Source organism: Tenrec ecaudatus, chromosome 8 (genome assembly GCF_050624435.1).
Source record: "Tenrec ecaudatus isolate mTenEca1 chromosome 8, mTenEca1.hap1, whole genome shotgun sequence".
NCBI lineage: Eukaryota > Metazoa > Chordata > Mammalia > Afrosoricida > Tenrecidae > Tenrec > Tenrec ecaudatus.
The window spans coordinates 52,916,172-52,936,110 of NC_134537.1; the positions used below are offsets into that span (position 1 = coordinate 52,916,172).

Below are 19,939 nucleotides of genomic sequence, written 5' to 3' on the forward strand. Positions count from 1 at the left end.
CACTGGGATCGCTGTAAATCAGAATTCACTTGAAAGAAACTAGTTCAGTTTTTAGATGCCTCAGTCACAGAAGGCTAAGACATGTATCCAACCTCCAAAGAGAGCTCATTCCTAAATTAAGCTCCCAGCATTCCACCACCTGGCACCAGGACTCCCTGTGCTGCCCACTGCCTAGTAAATTAATTAAACGCCATTCAATAGTGGTTCTTTCCAGATGTTTCCTCTGCACAGCTCTGTAGTATAAACACTGTCCATTCTGTGTGTTCCCGTGGAATCTCTACCATGTGCTTTTGATATCTGAACTCTGCGACTCACTGCCTGTACAGTGGATTCACTTGGATTCTGTTCTGACTCTTATAAGGCTGAATATTTATTTAGGACAGTTGCCACACCTTGTCTCTCTCTACTCATCTTTTCTTCTTCAGCTCTGGCTGCCAGGAAATCTAAGGGTAAACCAGAAGCTCATCTATATTCCTGGCCTTCCTTAGATTTTCTTCTATTTAGATGATTTCTGATCTCTTTTATTTAACACTACTTTAACAATCAGCATAGCCATGTGTTCTTATGAACTGATCACCAATTTCTAAAATCACTGTCAGTACTGCTCTGTCATATGCATATATTAATTCAGCTCTTAGAATAGTCCTATGAAGTAGGTATTAGAATTGTCCCTGCTTAACAATAAAAGTAACTGAACATTCGTCAGTGAAGTGCAAGCAGCCAAGGTTACACAACAAGGAAGCGGCTGAGTCAGACTTTCGCCCAGAGTCTGACTCTCGTCATCACTTCCTTGAAGTACCATCCACTATTATGAGTACCTTCAACCTTTAATAAGTGAGTACTCATCTTTCTACCCTGGTAGACCCTTAATAAATGTTCAAGATATGTTTGCTGAATTGAACTGCAAATCTGTGGGGCGATAAATTACACAAGAAACATTTGGATATAATTAAGTACTAAAATGTATAAAGCTGACTTTAAGCGTAGCATAAATTCAAGAGAGGGAGAGTTCAATGTGAACTGAGGTAATTGAAGAAAAATGGGTGGTAGAGATGAGCTCTGAGCTCAGCTGTCAAGAATGGATAGGCTTTCAATGAGTGCAAGGAGATGTGAATGACATCTCAAGGCAGGGGCAGCAGGACGAAGGTTAGGAAGGCAGAAAGGAAAAGAAAATACAGAAGGGAGCTCATTTGACTAATTAACTGGATGTTCTTTCCGTAACAACGAAAAACAAGGGTGGAGGAACAACAGATCTAAACTTGTGAGAGCAAAGTATCTTTCCAAAGCAGCATGGCTTGACTATTGGAAAGCCAATATGGCGCGTGTTCTGTGCATTCTGTAACAATCCCAAATAGGACTTAGTCCGTGGGATCCCAGGTGGGCCTCTGTGACCCCCAGATGGCTCTCTGCAATGAGGTGTGTGAGTACTCCTGTGTGGGACCCTGTGGAAGGACACCTGGAGGCCTGTGGGCTACACAGCGAGCTGAGAGCTACAAGGTCAGTAGGTGGAAACCACCAGGTAGACTTCCTTCGGCAGTCTTGGAAACCCACAGGGGCAGCTCCAGCCTGTCCTCTAGGGGTGCTATGAGTCAGAAGGGACTGGATGACGGTGAGTTGACAGGATACCTTTGGTCAGAGAACGTGTTCTATTCTCATAGCTTTCAGCATTTGCAAGTACAAACGCGGGACTATGAATCTATAACCAACATACCAATTTACCTTGAAAGCTCAGGTGCCACCTAATCCACTGGACTCTGGGTGCTAAGCTCTGGAGAAGCTGTCCACGTGGCTTTTTACCTTGGTGCAAAGAAAGGCCTCTTGGTGTTGGCTTCCCAGTGCTAATTCATTCATTTGCTTGATATGCATTGAGCAAGTGCTGGGGCACAGTGGACTGATTACACATTAGGTTTCTAACCATGAGGTCAGCAGCTGAAACTCACCAGCCACTTTGAGGGAGTGAGGTAGTTTATTAAGCCCACCTGGCTCACAAACACATGTAGGGTTAATTGAAGAGCGGAGGGATAAATGGCTCAGTGAGCCTCACCTTTAGAATTCTCGGTTCCCTTGCTTTCTGATGGTTGGACCACAGTGCAGCTGCCTTACCAGTTCCCTGCTTTAGCTGGCAAGGTTCACTACCTGTAAGACATCCGAGGAGAAGCCATATGGACCTGCCCCAATGCAGCCCTGGATGCTGGAACAGCCGTGTGGAGACCCCTGGCAGCGCTGGGATGTTTACACGTTCCCTGACTTGGCTTTCCTCCTGCAGTCAGAATCATAGTGTGTGTTTTGTGAGATGGAGGAGGACTTTGTGGATTGGTGTTGGACATATGGGTTAATGTTGGACTTGTGGGCTTGGGCAGCACTGGGTTGGGATGTTTTCTTGTCATTTAACCTTTATATAAAACTCTCTCTTATACACGAGTTTCTGTGGATTTGTTTCTCTAAAGCACCCAGACTAACACAGGGAGAAAGATGGGGCTTTTTGCTCCTGTAACGATTTACACTCTCAAAAACCCCAAAGGGCAGGTCTGCTCTTACACATTCTCCCAGAGGGAACTGATGCTGTAGTGCTGTTTTTGCTTTGGGTGTTTAGAGGAAAGTATATTCACCAGCCGATTCTCAGGAGAAAGCTGACGTCCAGTCTCACACCCCACGCAGGGTCACTATGCATCAGAACCAACTTGATAGCAGTGGCATGCTTGCCAGAGAAGGACAGATGTTAAACTAGGAAGACAGAATTCCTTCCCTCATTGACCTCTCTCAGTCTACTTCATACATACAGACTGTGCCAGGGCTCTGGAGGAAATGAGCAGGCTGCTGTGACAAGACTCTCAGTCTCCCAGAGGGTGACCTACAAGGACGACAAGGAAAGACAAACGTGAAGGATGGGACAGAAGTCTACTCTGGGAGGAAGGCACACAGTGAGACCTGAGAGGGAAAGAATGGGACACACTTGAATAACTGACAGAGGCCAATTCAGTGAGCCAGGCACCGCTGGAGAAGACAGGGGCGAGCCATGCAGACCCTCATTCCCTCTTGCAAGTGTGTGCTCAGTGAATGTTCTGTCCAAAGAGATTGACAACCCAGAAATAACTGAACAAATTGGTGGTCGTCCCTCAGAACATTAAAGTAGAGCAGTGATAGCAGGGTGAAGTGATCAAAAGATAATATACAGACGCTATTAGCAGAAACTGTGGAGAAGACAACGCAGGGCTAATAAATAGCCAAGGCTTCTAGAAGCAACAACAGGAAGAAGTGATGTCCCCACACATTGATAGGATGCTGGATCAAGAAGCTCGTCACCTAAGGAGGGGGAGGGGGATACAAATAATTCATGGGCATCTGCATCAGCTGATCTACCGTGCCTGAAGGGCGTTCTGGACTCAGGGCTCATGAGGCAGACAATAGAGGGCATCCTCCTCCACTTCCTAGTGCATTCTTGAACTCACCCTGCCACCAACTAAGGGGAATTCCCCTGCAACTTGAAAGAAGCCACTGCCAGTAGCCGAGCAGCATTATGCCACATCGAAAATAGAAGCTTTAAAAAGGCGACGAATATAAAAGCAAGGTACAGAGTCCCGCAGAACAACTAGATGGCGGGTACTGGCCCTGGTTTCAGTGGTGGGTGGAGAGCCAGGACAGTTTGGGGATCAGAGGACAGGTCTCGGTGCTGACCAGCCTTAGGAGAAGGGGAAGCAGGCCACCGGCAACCGCAGTAATATGCTGGAGCATCTCCCAGATGTTGGTTTTCCTCAGCCCAGACTTCCCAAATGGCAAGTGGCAGCACGATGCACATGGCTTCCCCTCACCCTTCTAAAAGCCAGCCAGGCAATTCACGTTCTCCCATCAGATACTCTTCAAAGACACACTGTTGTAACCCTGCCCAGAGCCCCCGTTTGCCTGTACGTGCCTGGCATCCTTGTATCCCCCAGCTCTGTTTCCCTCAGTGCTCTGCCTATGGATTTTTGAGTCCACATTCTTTTGATCTTGTATCTTTTGATCCTCCACCTCCTCTTCTTCCTTCTTCTCCTGTGCTTTCCCTTTCCCCTGCTTTTTGTTTCTTTCCCCTGATCTTGAAATTCTCATGGCTTGTCTTTTCATGCCATGCCTGCCTCTGGGCAGCAGTGAAAGGAGAGACAGGGAGGGGAGAGCCTCGGGCGAGGGCTTTATGATGCACTGAAGGAAGGGCGTACTGGAAGGGTTAATAGGTGACGGTGATGTGTCTAGCCCTGCTGAGCTTACCACTCTCCCCCAAAACTTCATTTTTCAAAATCCTTTTTGCTTGCTTTCTTTTAAATCATTTTATTGGGAGCTCTTCCAGCTTTTATCACAACCCATCCATCCATCCATTGTGTTAAGCACATTTGTACATTTGTTGCCATCATCATTCTCAAAGCATTCTTTGTACTTGAGTCCTTGGTATCAGCTCATGTTCCCCCTCCCTCACCCTCCTGCCCACATCAACCCTTGAAAATTTATATATATTTTTATGTCTTACACCAACCACTGTCCCCCTTCACCCACTTTTCTGTTGTCTGTGCCCCTAGGAGGGGGCTATATGTCCATCATTGTGATCGGTTTCCTTTTTCTCCCCCCACCTTCCCTTTCCCCTCCTGGTATTGCTACTCTCATTATTGGTCTTGAGGGATTTATCTATCCTAGATTCCCTGTGTCGCAGTGAGCTCTTATCTGTACCAATGTACATGATCTGGTCTAGCCGAATTTGTAAGGTAGACTTGGGCTCATGATAGCGGGGGCGGGGGGAGGAAGCATTAAAGAACTAGAGGAGAGTTGTTTCATCAGTGGTATAATGCACCCCGGTTGGCTGGTCTCTTCCTTGTAACCCTTCTGTAAGGAAATGTCCAATTGTCTACAGACGGGCTTTGAGTCTCCACTCTAGACTCCCCATCATTCACATTGATATGATTTTTTTGTTCTGGGTCTTTGATGTCTGGTACCTGATCCCTCATGGTCACACTGGCTGGTGTGCTTCTTCCATGTGGGCTTTGTGGCTTCTCAGCTAGATGGCCACTTGTTTATCTTCAAGCCTTTAGGACCCAAGACGCTATGTCTTTTGATAGCCGGGCACCATCAGCTTTCTTCACATTTGCTTATGCATACATTTGTCTTCAGCAAGCATGTCAGGAAGGTAAGCATCACAGAATGCTGGGTTATTAGAACAAAGTGTTCTTGCATTGAGGGAGTACTTGAGTCGAGGCCCAATGTCCATCTGCCACCTTAATACTTAACATATAAATATATGTACATAGACCTATTTCCCTATTGTTATTTATAAATATATTTACATATGGACATGCCTGTATTTAGGCCTCTATACATGTCCTTTGCCTTCTAGTTCTTTCCTCTATTTCCTTTTACCAAAAGCTGTTTCTCTTATGTTGAACAAAGATCTGACTTGTTGCAATCCCACTCCTTGCTTGTTTCTTTGTTGTTTGGTGACAATTCCACACAGTCATCCCTGAAGTGTTTTAAAGATGAAGACCTTGCTCCAAATCTCAACCACTTTCCAAAGTTTGGTATTATTCTAAAGCAAAGAGTCTTTTCAAATGTGCAGCACAGAATGTCCATATAGACAGTTGCTCCACTTCAGACAGGTTGCAGTTTTCAGTGCTGTCACCAAGTTGGGCACTCATGAAAGTCAGGGGTGGACAGCCTTCCAGACACCTGTAGCCTGGGTTTTAATGAACATTTTGGTGCTGCCAACCAGACTCAACGATTGTTTTAAGTTTTTATTGAGCTCTTGGTGGAAGTTTACACAGCAAGTTAGACGTCCATCTGACAGTTTCTTCAGGAACCGTTCGGGGACATTAGTTACATTTACTACAATGTCTTGATGTTTTAGTTGTGCTGTTTGTTTCGTTCCCAGTATTCGTTTCCCTGATACGTCTTTGCTTTGAGTAATTGCTGACCTTGTGGCCACATCCTGATGGTTTTTAAGAGATTTTCAAGTGTACTGCCACCTCTGCTATTTTACTAAAGGGTGCTCTCGGGGCCGTCTCAGTTTTAAGTTAGAAGAGCATCCCAGGGCAACAGTCCCAGGGAATCCTCTCTTCTCTACTGCCCCACATTTTCTGGCTTTGTTTGTGCAAGTAGATTTTGAATTCTAAACTCAGAAGGGTGAGGAAAGAGGAAGGAAAGGAGGCAGTAAACATGGGGAGGAAGTAAGATACATTGTAACATGGATTATAATGAATGAGATGAAACAAAGTTGTTTATTAATCATTGAGCCCAAACTCGATCATCTCTTCTATAAACCTTCACCCAATTCACAAGAAAACGTATACTTTTAATGAGTTCTGCTCCACGTTTTCTCCCACTCTGTCTGGGATCATCTCTTGTGACCGTGATCAGATGATTGGGCATCGTCTTACTCTCCTGGTCTCTGGGTTGATGAGGTTGTGGCGGGTGAAGACGGGTTCTTTTACGGTTTCTTTTGGCTACCTTCTTACTGTTTGTCCGTGGTGAGTACAGAGTCACAGTTGTGCTTTCCATAGCCACTTGAGCGCTTTGAAGACACTGGATACTACTCACTGCACTAGAATACGGATCATGATTTTTGTGAACTATGTTAGGCTTTGGAATAAGTAGTCAAGAGCTCAAACAAGGCATTGCATCGAGTACAGCTGCTGTGCACAAGACCTCTTCACAGGGTTAAAAAGCAAGGATGGTACTTTGAGGACTAAGGTGCATCTGACCCCACCCAGGGTATTTCCAATGGCTTCATATGTATGTGAAAGTTGGACACTAAGTAAGGAAGACCAAAAAAGAATGTAGGCATTTGAATTGTGGTGCTGGCGAAGAATATTGAACATGCCACAGACAGCTGAAAGAGCAAACAGATCTATCTCGGAAAAAGGACAGCCTGAATATTCCTAGATGCAAGCATGGCAAGACTTCGGCTCATGTACTTTGGACATGTCTCAGGAGAAACTAGTCCATGGAGAAGAACATCATGCTTGGTAAAGCATAGGGAGAGCAAAACAAGAAGAAGACTTGACACAAGATGGATTGACCCCGGGGCTGCAATGATGGGCTCAAATGTGACAGTCGGGAGGTTGGCGAGGGCTGGACATTGTTGTCCTGTTGTAACAGGATCAATCACTATGATTGCAACAGCTTCAGTGACACCTAACAACAATGCTATGCTAATCGATGTCATCACTTTTTATTATGGCTTTGTGTTGAGCAGTTCCTAGCTATTGTAAAGAGAGTTGACTTCTCTTTGAGTTAACATAAAACCACCCCTCCTCAGTCACCTAGCTACCAAAACAGGAAGCAGGGAGGGGAGAGGAAAGCACAGACATGAACAGTTTGGGGTGTATCAATAACTCACAGGACAGTACATGTCAAAAAAGGTTAAGGGAAAGTGTTAAGTCCAGCATGGAACATTGTCCCCAATCTCAATCACAGCCCTTTGCTTCTAAATTTAGCCTCACCGGGTCCTTGCTGCACTAGCCACCCAGGTAGAAAAAGTGGGATTAATAATGATCTTGCCTGCTTCATACAGCCAGATACAAATGATGAGGAGCCAGCCAGGGGGCTCATGCACAACTTCATTAGGGATGATATCAATCTTATTCATCACTGACCTTGAAAACGCTAGCCGGCGCGCAGTGGGGTGAGACGAGTTCCCTGTGCTGCACAGAGAGCAGACACGCGGTGGGCGTAAGCACCCTAAACCTTCTTGTCCTCCGGTCTCCGATCCCCAGTCCTCTTAAAGAGTCCAATATTGTGCTCCTGGTTGGCAGATTACAAAGCTGAAGCATTATAAAGAATAATTTTTTTTAAAAACAGCCTAGGATTCTCCACTCACAGTTCAACCCCATCTACTCACTTCATACAATAACTAGAAAGTTGAAGTTTGGCTTTGCAAAGAACTTGGGCGACACTTGAATGTTGATAATATGAAAAATAGGCTCTGCATAAACTACCATGCCATCTCCATGGTTTGTCATTTAGGTGAAAGCCATTTGGCTGCCGTGGGGAAAGTATTGTAAGGGGAGGAGACACAAGAGGTTTTGCATAAAGAAGAAAAAGGGAAAATAATTACATGAAGAAAGGAAAGAAAAGGGTGGCCGAACAGTGAAAAGGTGGCCAGGCTACAAATCAGAGGAGGGTGTCATCAACTTGCCAATTGCTTATCCTGGTTCTTAATCATCAACAGGGAGGCAGTTGCTCTATTTATCTCACAAAGAAGTTGTGACGATAAGACTATGTCACACATTTAGGAGTGTTCTATAACCTTTACAAATGTAAGCAGTATTACCTGTAACATTTGATGCCTTCGATGATGAAGAGTGGTTCTAAATGTCTGACTGTACCGTTTGGGATCTAGTGATTTCATATAGTTACATCTCTAGGATCCCTGCTTTCTTTGGAAGTGGTCTTGAATTTCATTGCAAGTAGCTCTTCATGGATATCATTTCTCCCCTCAGATGACTTGCAGCTTCAATTTTTGTTTCTTTAGTGGATTCTTCTATCAGCTTTTGTACAGATGTGTCTCATTCATTAAAAATTACCTCTTTGTGACCTCATGAGATAAAGTTTATTGTGCCAACCTAGCCGATAAACACATGGGTTCATTGAAGGGCAGAGAGATAAATGGCTCGGTGAGCCTCGCCTTTCTAGTTCTCTGGTCTCTTGCTTTCTGATGGTCAGACCACAGTGCAGCTGCCTTAGCCAGTTCCCTGCTTCAGCTGGCAAGACTCGTTTCCTGCAAGATATCCCCTGAGGAGAAGCCACATGGACCTACCTGATGCAGCCCTGGGTGCTGGAGCAGCCGTGTGGAGACCCCTGTCAATGCTGAGATGCTTACACTTTCACTGATTCATCTTTCCTTCTGTAGTCAGTGTCATTGCATGTGTTTTGTGAGATTGAGGAGGACTTTATGGATTGGTGTCGGACATATGGGCTAATGTTGGACTTATGGGCTTGGATAGCACTGGATTGGGATGCTTTCTTAATGTACGCTTACCCTTTATAGAAAACTCTCTCTTATACATATGAGTTTCTGTGGATTTGTTTCCCTAGTTTACCCATACTAACACACTCACCTTCCCAAAATGATCATTGAACCAACAAAGGAGACTGAGCAGGAGTCACTGGGGCTGATGCCACCTGTAGGCCGTCAGATGAGAGCTGAGAACTGACCATTGAGTGTGGCTGTGTAGACTTGGCTGACAAGAGGGGTTTGGGTGGGAAGATTGAGGCACAGAGTGGATTCCGCAAAGTAATGGCCAAATACATTTGAGACAGGATATAAGCAAATTTCTCAGGCCCTTGCAAGTAGTAGGGATATGATATGTTAGTCTGGGTTCTTTAGAGAAACAAATCCACAGAAACTCATGTGTAAGAGAGAGTTTTATGTAAAGGTTAAGTGTACATTGAGAAAGTATCCCGACCCAGTGCTGCCCAAACCCACAAGTCCAACATTAAACCATATGTCTGACACGAATCTACAGAGTCCTCCTCCATCTCACAAAACACTGGCAGTGCCGCTGACTGCTTCAGCTGGCAAGGCTCATTTCCTGCAAGACATCCCCGAGGGAGAAGCCTCATGGACCTACCCCGATGCAGCCCTGGGTGCTGGAGCAGCCGTGTGGAGACAAAGAAATCACAATGCTGTAAGGAAATGGAAAGCAGCTTCAGTGGGCAAAGGGCCATGCAAATCGGGTCAGGAGGGTTTTCCTTCTCCACAATGCACCTGCTCATTCTTGGGGGGATGCCTCGGCTCTCCTGTGATCATTTCACTAGGAAGCCTTCTACCATCTACTATCCAGTCCTGGACGTTCCCCCTCAGACTTCCTTTTGCTGCCAAAAGTCAAAGAACATTGAAAAGGAAGCTAATTTGAGTTTTTCGAGAACAGTCAACTGCAGACTTCTCTAAGGCAGGGTCAGAGAGATGAAACAAGACCCTCAGAGCTTAAAGCCATCAATGGCGATATGTCAGGAAATGGCATCAAATTTGGATATTTTCATTTAATAAAGGTTTCTAGGCATTTGCAGTAATATAATTTTTCACTTATCCTCCTTGAAAGATATAAAGACAACGTATATCCAGTGTAATTCTCTCCTGTGAATTCATGTAATATGCCCACATGTCCACCTGGAACCACCTCTGGCAGTCAGTGGCCCCACTTAAATAGCCAATCACTCATTTACTCACTGCCACGGAGTTCAGCCCAACTCACAGCAACCCCACAGCACAGGGTCGAACTGCCCCCACGGGTTTCCGAGACAGGAACTCTCTAGGGAGTAGAAAGCCTTTTCTTTCTCCTGTGGCAGGGCTGGAAATGTCAAACTGCTGACCTTGCCATTAGCAGCCCATTACTTAACCACTCTGCACTCCTCGGCTCCTACTCAGAGACGCTGCCATGCACAGCAGCATGAAGTCCCCCTGCTCCTGCCCCACCCCGACAAATATGTTGGGGCCCATTGTTGCAGCCACTGGTCAATCATCTCACTGAGGGTCTACCGAGCATGATGTTGCAGTGAGGCCAGTCTGGCTATCCTTTCTCCTAAGGAGTACTCTGGCTGTACTTCTTGCTTGGGTGTTCTTTCGGCAGTTTACAGCACTTTCAAGGTTCTTCACCAACATCATAACTCACATGCATCACTTCTCCAGTCTTTCATATGCATATGACATAATTAAAAACACAATAGCTTGGGTCAGCCACAACTTAGTCCTCAAAATGACATCCTTACTTTTCAGCATTGTCAAGGAAGGGGTCTTGTACAGCACTTTTGCCAGTACTGTGTCCTTTGATCTCTTGGGTGCTGCTTCAGTGAACATTGATTTTGGATCCAAGCAAGATGAATTCCTTGAAAACTTCAACCTTTCTCCATTTATCATGATGTTATCTATTGGCCCAGATGTGAGGGTTTTGATTTTCCTAATATTGATTCGCAATCCATACTGAAGCCTGAAATTCTTGATCTTCATCAGCAATTTCTTCAAGTCCTCCTCATTTTTAGCAAGCAAGGTGTACTAGATTTTTAACAAGCCTTTCTCTAACCCTGATGTTGTTCTTCACATCGTGCCAAACACAATAGTTCCCAAACCACATTGCTCATGTCCTTACTCCATGCCCCACTCCAACATGCACTTCTCACATTCTCCTGTTTCAGTCATTGTTTCTTTTGTCTTCGAATCATTTTATTGGGGGCTTGTACAGCTCTTAGAAACAATCCATACATACATCTCAGTAACTGTTCTTGTGGCTCAGTCCAAATCCTTGGGAGTCATCATTGATTCTTCTTCTTGCCTTATATAATCTGTCAGTAAATCTATGCCTCTATCTTTCAGATGCCAACATTTCCTGACCTTGATCCAATTAACGATGATTTCTTCCAGGGATTAACACAACTGCATTTTAACTGGCACCACTGCTTTCGCCCTTGCTGCCCTCCAGTCTGTAGGGAACACGGCATCCAAAATGACTTTAGTTATGGTTCCAGTAGCTACATGATGGAGCAAGCACAGTCTACCTTTCTCTATAAAATATTCAGAATTCACGTTACAGTTCTTTAAGGATGCTGAAAGGTAAACAAACATATTGGAGAAGAAGACAAAAATTCAAAGTCCCAGCAAATCAACTTTCGCCCTTCCTGAAGGATTCTGTGGTCCGAACTCAGAAACAGAATGTATAAGTGGGCACTGTCAAAGACACAGAGACCAAGGGATCTGGGGAACTGGTTTGTTTGAATGAAAACAAAGGCTGTGTTTTCTCACATTCATCTCCCCTAAGCAAAGTTGTGGGGGCAGCGAGGACAGCAGCAGCAGCAGCAGCAGGAGGTACATACAGAGTCTAAAACTGTGAGCAAGTGGACCCTCCTCCTGTCACGGGGGGGGGGGGGGGGCAGGGAAGGGGAAGGGGGGCTGGGGTCCTGAGAAAGCCAGGTGAACATCTGCTGCCTCTTTGCTCTCTGGGCCTTCCTGCTGCTTGGGCCTGCCAAAAGGGGAGGCATGGAAAGGATGCCACACAGCAGGGAAAATAGAGCCTGGGTTTAATGGCCAGACAACTGAAAAGGGTCCCCAGGGAACCAGGAAGTCCTGGGAAGACCACAGGGAGGGAGGAACTCAGGAAAGCAGCCCAGTGAAACAGTCTCTGAACTCCCAGGCGACAGGCACATAGGTCAATGAAACAGAATAGAGTCCAGAAATAGCCCCTCCTCAGTAGGGCCAGCTGATTTTTGACAAAGGTACGAAAGCTATTCACGGCAGAGAGGATAGTATCTTCAATAAATGGTCCTGGAATGCTAGACATCATATGAAGCAAAAATGAATTCCAACAAAAGCCTTGTCCTTTGTTAAATATTAAGTCAAAATGGAACAGAGATCTAAATGCACTGCTATTAAACTTTCAGGCATCGAGGAGAAAATATAACCTAGAATTATACAAAGTTCTTACACGTGACACCAGAAACCTGCATAAATCTAACTTGAAAAGTTAAAACTTTGTCAGTTGATACCCCTTCTGATGCCATGCTGGACCTGATCTGGTTCTTCAACATTTTCTATATTTTTGGTTTTTGTGTGTTCATTCATAGTAGGGTATATTTCAAAGGTCACTGGAGGTCACTCTCTTGAAGTTGTGTCATATGCTTTTCTGTTGTTTGGTATAGGACACCCAGGATTGAGGAACCTATAGAGATAGCAAGTAGAGTAAGGTTTCAGCAGGCAGGGTGATGGTGTGGATAAAAGGGAGATGAAGCCAAGGAGTTCAGGAAGAATAAGAATGTTTGGCAATTGATAGTGGTAGCAACTGTACCGCTCCGCTTGATGTGATTGAATTATGGAATGATATATCTATTAACTCCCAAATAATAATAATTTTTTAAAAAGTAGATAAATTTGACTTCCCAATGCAAAATTTCTGCTCTGTGAAAGGCAGTGTCAAGAGAAATGAGTCACATGCCTCAGGATTTATATAAAAATAATTGAAGAATTCACTAGAATTGTTCAATGCCATTAGCCATGAGAGTAACACACTTTAAAACCACCATAAGATACGACTGCCACGCTGTATAATTGTGACGAAGAGGAGACGATATGTGGCCTCCTTTAGCTCCCCAATTACCATGAGACAGGGCTCAGACACGCTTCCATGCTCCGCTCAGACATGCTTCCATGCTCCATCCTTAGCCATTCTGCCCCTGCCACTCTGTGTCTGCACTAGGTCCCAAAATTTGCTGCAGCGGCCACAAAGAACTCAGATGATACTCACAATGAAGAGGGTTCACTAGGGGGGGTTAACAGGTAGCCACAAGCAGGATCATACTCAGTAAGGATAGAGTCATTGGCCACAACACCTCTCCTCAACCAGCAACCGAGTGTCTCTCTTGTCCTCAAATTACCAGCTATATGGAACGCTGGTCTCTGCTCCTGTGCGTCAGGAAGTCTGTCTGCCACTGTCTTGCAGTCTCACAGCTTGGGCAGTGCTGGCCTTGGTCTGTCCCATTGTCTTTGTGCCACAGCCTCTGGTGCCTCTGGTCTCAGCCTCCACCACCTTAGACAGTAGAATCCAAATGTGCTCTTCCTGTGGTGTGAGTGTCTTTTTTGGTCACAGTTGGCTCCTACACACAGACGACTGGCTTGGGGGTGTAGCTTTTGTTTATTGGCAAATCATGCCCATGGAAACAAATGGTGTTATATGGTTCACACGCTCCTCTTAGAAACTGAATCCCACCTTAATCTTGTCCACTAGCGTAACAGAGAATGCCCTCCACCAACAGAGTCCAGAGTTATAACACATCCCATAAAGAATATAGCTAGAGGGGCTACATTAGTTGACTACATCTTAGACATTTATTAACTCAAACTCACTGCCTTCGAGTCCAATTCGACTCTTATCGACTCTACAGGACAGGGTAGAATTGCCCCCGTGGGTTTCCAAGACTGTAACTTTTTGGGAATAGAAATTTTTATCTTTCTCTTGCTGAGTGGCTGGTGATTTTGAACTGTTAACCTTTTGGCAGCACATGTGACTACTACACCATCAAGGGTCCACAGACCTGCTGGAGCCCAAATCCCACAGGAGCCAGATTCGAATTGGTTCCAACTCAGAGCAACCCGATGTACAACAGAATGAAACAACACCCATCCTCACAATTGTTTTTATGTTTCAGCCAGTTATGCAGCCGCTGTGTCAATCCATCTTGTTCTGGGCCTTCCTCTTTTTTCCTGCCCCTCTATTTTACTAAGCCTGGTGTCCTTCTCCAGCGACTAGCTTCCTCTTACACTAAGTGCAAAGTACATGAGACAAAGTCTCACCATCCTTGCCTCCAAGGCACCTTCTAACTGTACTTCTTTGAAGACAGATTTGTTTGTTCTTTTGGTCGTCCTTGACAGACTTTCAATATTCTTCTCCAACACCATAGTTCACATGCTTGAGTTTTCTGCAGCAGTCTTGTTTACTCTGTGTCTAACTTTCACACACATATGAAGTGACTGAAAATGTGAAGGCTTCGATCAGGTGTACTTTAGTCCTCAAAGTAACACCCTTGCTTTTCAACATTTAAAAAAAATATTGTTTTATACACGTACCTACTAGAGGACTAAAATTTTAAATAATGAAAACATCATGTTTTGGCAATGATGTAGAAAAATGGGATCACTCATATACTGCTGGTGGGAATTCAAAATTGTTCCTCTGCTCTGGAAAACAGCATGCAGTTTGTTATCAAGTTAAAAGTACCCTTAACACAGGGCACATCAATCCTACTTGTAAGTACTTACCTCCGATGTCGGGGGTTGGTAGACTTTTTCTGCAAAGGCCTAGACTCAGCTCTGTCCACAGCTATAAACAGGATGTCAAAGGGCACTCAATTAAAAAGGAGAAAACTGTTGATGCATACCACCACTCAGAATAAGCTGAGTGGCATTACGCTACAAGACCACCCTCAAGAGTTTGTGTACTCTGAGGTTTCATATATGAGACATTTTCAAAAAGACAACTAAGCCCTTTGGGGCCGTACATGAACCGAGCCTCATCTCTGAATGCACTGGTCATCTGGCTCATGCCACTTGTGATAGTTATTGTGCCAATAGGCTTCCGTAGGAACATGTGAGTGCCGTTTAATCTGTGACTGACAGGTGGTTCCTTCAATGAGCGTGTAGACTCCATGCGAACCATGGTTCTGGCCTTATGCACTGCCATATGTGTAGCAACTAGAACAGTCCCTGACACACAGCTGGGCACTCAGTAAAGACTTCAATAAAAGCATACATTTTCTTACAAGTGCCACCGAAGGGTGGACTTTCAGTGAAGCTGATTTGGCCTCCCCATTATGCCAATTGTGAGGAAGTAAAAAATGTTGTAGGGCTTGAGATCTGCTCTCCCTGTCCTGCACCCTTCCCTACTACGTTCCCTTCCTTGCCTCAGTGAGCTCTCATGTCTCATAAGGAGAAACAAAACCCAGGATGTATCATTCTGTTCTTTGAAAATAACATACATACAAACCCTCCTGGGACGATAGAGGGCTTCATGAAAAAGGCTCGATTTTTGAGGTTTCTTTTTCAGTAAAGGTCAGTTCTTCACATGGAGGCAGTGACTGTATATCAATGAGTCCAGAAAGCCACAGGCCTGAGGAGGACTGTCCCAGAGGCTTGCCAAGTCTCTAAATCTGCACAGAACAAGTTTCATCCCTGTCCCTCAGATTGCCTGGAACTACCAACTGGTTAGTAGGCCTATCTCAGAACAATCACATCTTAGTGCTGACTGGTGGCTTAATGCAAGGTCAGCAGTTCAAAACCACCAGCCAGCTCCTTGGAAGAAAGATGGGGCTTTCTACGCCCATGAAGAGTGACAGACTTGGAAACTCTCAGGGCCAGTTCTCCCACCCTACAGGGTCCCTAGGAGCCGGCATGGACTCCATGGCAGCGAGTTGAGTCTGAGTGCTGACTGGGGACTCTGAGGGCTTCCGATCCTTCTCCCACAGCCCAGGTGAGGAAGTCGAGGGCGTTAAGAGAGAACAGGTAGGCTCTGCAAGGTTGCCTATCCAGGCCCAGAATCAGAGCCCTGACCTTGCTGCACTCTGCTGGGCTGCTGCTCTGAGCAGCAGCAGACAAAGCAGACTCTCCACACTCGGCCCCAGAGAAGGGTGCATGATCAGTGCTTTGTGATTATCTAGGAATGATGGGATGATAGCAGATTATGTTGAATTTCAATGAGTTTAGGGGTATGCTGGGTAATACCCAACAGACTGAAAAACCGGGAGCATATCATTACTTCCTGGAATGATAAAGAGCCACATTTACAATGCCATCAGCATAATGCACGAGACACAATACAGAATGATACACAAAGAGATTAGAGCAGGCCCAAAGGCTGAACAGGAAACTTAATAACAAGAGGAAATGCAAAGTTCATCACTAATACATTCCTAGAGTCCCCAGACTCTCCGCCCAGCTGCCGCGCCAGAGAGCATGGACAGTGGGGTGAGCCTGGGGACACAGGGCAGTGCCAGCCCAGCCACAGCCAGCAAAGCTTACTCTGGAAGTTCTGAGCTCGGAGACGAGTGAGGCGGCTCGGAGGGGCACGCGCTTTCAATAACCTTCCATGTTTCTGGCTGGGACAGAAACATGAACAAAGTCCCGGGTAGAACGGCAGGGTGTCCTTACAGAATGAATAATCCAGGACCCTGAGCAGCATGGCCTTAGTCATTTTATTTCCTCTTTACTCTCAAGGCAATGATGAGTTAATGTTACAGAATCAGAAAGTTTTCTTACAGGTGAAACCCTCCCCATGCTCCACCAGGAAGGATAACCCTGAGGTGGCTGGCAGGTCCTGATTTATGCAGGAAAGGGCAGGAGGGGGCAAAGGGATATTCCCAGCACGGTTCGAAAGTTACCATTTTCCATCTTTGATGGAGAAAACGTTGTTTTAAGGTGTCAGTTTATACAATCAGCCGAAGCTTTATTTCTATTCAAAAATGCTTGCATTAAACAAAAAGGTAATATTGGTTCTCCCAGAGAGGGATCTATTTGGGAAACTAATTACCTCCAAATAGCTGCAAAATTTCGAGAAGCTGTCAAGAGGATAAATCAGGAATGCCATCCAAACACATTAGAGCAATATGTGATATTTCAGTGCTCTGGGAACTCTGTTAACGACAAGTCTTCCATCATAACTTAAGGAGGCGAACAGCCACGGGTCCGCAGACGACCAGTCCACGGCGTACACACTGTCTTCGTGCTCTTCATAGGTTGCGATGACGCTGTCCTGGAGCGGCTCCTTATTCCTAGAAGTCAACCGACACACAGACATTAACAGGCAGGCACACACCAACAAGGGCATTGCCACCACAGAGTGCAGCTGCTTGGGGGGAAGGTCGTTACTGTGGCTTCCCACAAAATAGGGCAGGGATAGGTGGCACGAAGGACATGAGATCTCTTGACTGAAGAGCCTCAGCTTTCTCATCTGCACGATGGGACTAATTACAGCAACCTAGACTGAGGTCCAATAAAAGTCATTCAAGTAAAAGCACAGAAACTTTCACTACAGCCATGAAGAAACGGGGCCTTCCTCAGCGGTTTATGAAAATCATGTTACTGTCTAATGGTTCCCAATCTTCCTAATGCTGCGACACTTTAATACAACTCCTCATGGTTTGGTGACCTCCCGACCATAAAATTATTTTTGTTGCTACTTCATAACTGTAATTTTATTACTTTTATGAATTGGATGACCCCTGTGAAAGGGTCTTTGGACCCCCAAAGGGGGCGCGGACCCAGAGGTTGAGAACCGCTGGACCAGTTTCCCAAGGTGGGTGCTAGCGCTCCCTGGGGGTACTGAAATGATCCCGGGGGCTGAAAAAGCATGTACCTATATTTTATCCTGGATAATCAGCTTTTGGACAAGTTTTTAATTGCCAAAAGGGCCCTGACTACTTCCGCCCTCCCCCCTACCCCCACAGAGAAGGGAACAGTAGGTCAATTAAGTTTGGGTCTAAGAACACTTGGCTTGTCTGGTCATAATGATTCAGGGAAAGTGATTGGAGGGGCAATTTCACTGTGCCTGAATTTTCTTTTTTGTTGTTGTTAATTGTTTAATCATTTTATTGGGGGCTCATACAATTCTTATCACAATCCATACATACATCCATTGTGTCAAGAACATATGTATATTTGTTGCCATCCCCATTCTCAAAACATTTGCCTTCTACTTGAGCCCTTAATATCTGCTGCTCATTTCCCCCTCCTTCCCCACTCCCCCCTCCCTCATGAACCCTTCATCATTCATATATTATTATTATTTTGTCATACGTTACACTGTCCGATGTCTCCCCCTGCCTTCTTCTCTGCTGTCCCTCCCTCAGGGAGGAGGCTATACATAGATTCTTGTAGTCAGTTTCCCCTTTCTACCCCACATTCTCTCCACCTTCCAGGCATCGCCACTCTCACCACTGGTCCTGAAGGAGTGGGGGTGGGGGGGGGGAGGAAGCATTTAAGAACTAGAAGAAACTTCTATGTTTCATCGTTGCAACTCTGCACCCTGACTGGCTCATCTCCTCCCCACAACCCTTTAGTAAGGGGTGTCCGGCTGGCTACCAGTGGGCTTTGAGTCTTCACTCTGCACTCACCCACATTTTCAATGATATGATTTTTTGTTCCTTGATGCTTGATACCTGATCCCTTCAACAATTCAAGGTCACACTGGCTGGTGTGCTTCTTCCATGTGGGCTTTGTTGCTTCTGAACTAGATGGCCACTTGTTTATCTTCGAGCCTTTAAGACCCCAGACGCTATATCTTTTGATAGCTGGGCACCATTAGCTTTCTTCACCACATTTGCTTATGCACACGTTTGTCTTCAGTGATCATTTCAGGAAGGTGGGCAACCAATGATATGATTTTTAGTTCTTTGATGTCTGATAACTGGTCCCTTCTACACCTCGTGGTTAGCCAAGCTGGTGTGTTTCTTCCATGTGGGCTTTGATGCTTGAATTTTCAAAAGGATTTCAAAACCTTATGACTTTTGAGCAGAAAGGACCTCAGAGATCCGCTAGCTCACATTCTTTGTGCAAATGAGTCTGAGACCCCAGGAACCTGAAGAGTCTGCTCAGGACTAGAGAAGGGGAAGAGTTGATGCAGAGCTTGGTCTGGTCTTAGAACCAGGAACTCCCACAGCCACAGAGAGGATGTTCTGTGCTTGAGGGTGAGGGTGAGAGGGAGGACACAGCCCGCTTGGGTCCAGCACTGGCCTTTCACAGGTGCTTTTCCACCTTCACCTTCCCTGGGTGACATTTACCTTCTCTAGGAATCCTACCAGTAGAGGCAGCACATATCTCTGTTTTATCTGTAAATCATTTAGGAATCATAGACTGTCTCAGCACATCAGTATTTGAAAGTGAGGCATATAACCCTCTCCTACCTGGCCTAAAGGAGACATGCTCCTGGAGTGGAATGGGCTTTTTGGTTTGCTTGTTTCATCTGCACCTGACTTCCCATTTTACAAAATATTTCTTCTCACGAATTGTAATACATGTGTATTTGAATTTCTTAGCAGAAGAATGTTTTATCTCTCCAACAAGGCAATAAGCTCTTCAAGGCATGTATTAGGATTCAACTTTGTGTTCTGATAAAGGGACCCTCCACCAACTTCTGATCTTCCCAATAAATGGACCTATCATCCAGTCAGCAGATGCATCAATGCATATAAAACTTTGCAAGGTGTTTCCTTTTTTTCTGAACTTCATAAAATATGAGGGAGTACCCCCCTCCCCAAATCAGAATTTTGCTGGGCTGAGCTGAGTTTACGTAGTACGCATTTTGTTCAGTATGCATTTTTCATGCTAAGCAAGCATCGAGCGACTCGCTCTGAATTAGTGCACCCAGTGGCATCATCTGGGAAGGTTCTCTCTGGTTACAATGAATTATTTTGTAAAAGCAGTTTCGATTGAACCTCATTGTTTTTGTGA

The 19,939-nt window shown here is 45.3% G+C and overlaps 1 protein-coding gene across 2 annotated transcripts in view; it reads right to left on the reverse strand.

Moving 5' to 3' along the window:
- Positions 1 to 16,673: 16,673 nt before the first annotated feature.
- The window catches only part of EIPR1 (EARP complex and GARP complex interacting protein 1), a 241,402-nt gene continuing 238,136 nt past the window's right edge, over positions 16,674 to 19,939 (reverse strand). For both annotated transcript variants that reach the window (XM_075555673.1, XM_075555672.1), the window contains one exon: positions 16,674 to 17,262. In XM_075555673.1, the coding sequence (XP_075411788.1) occupies positions 17,088 to 17,262 (175 nt within the window). In that variant the 3' untranslated portion in view covers positions 16,674 to 17,087. The remainder of the gene's footprint in view (positions 17,263 to 19,939) is intronic.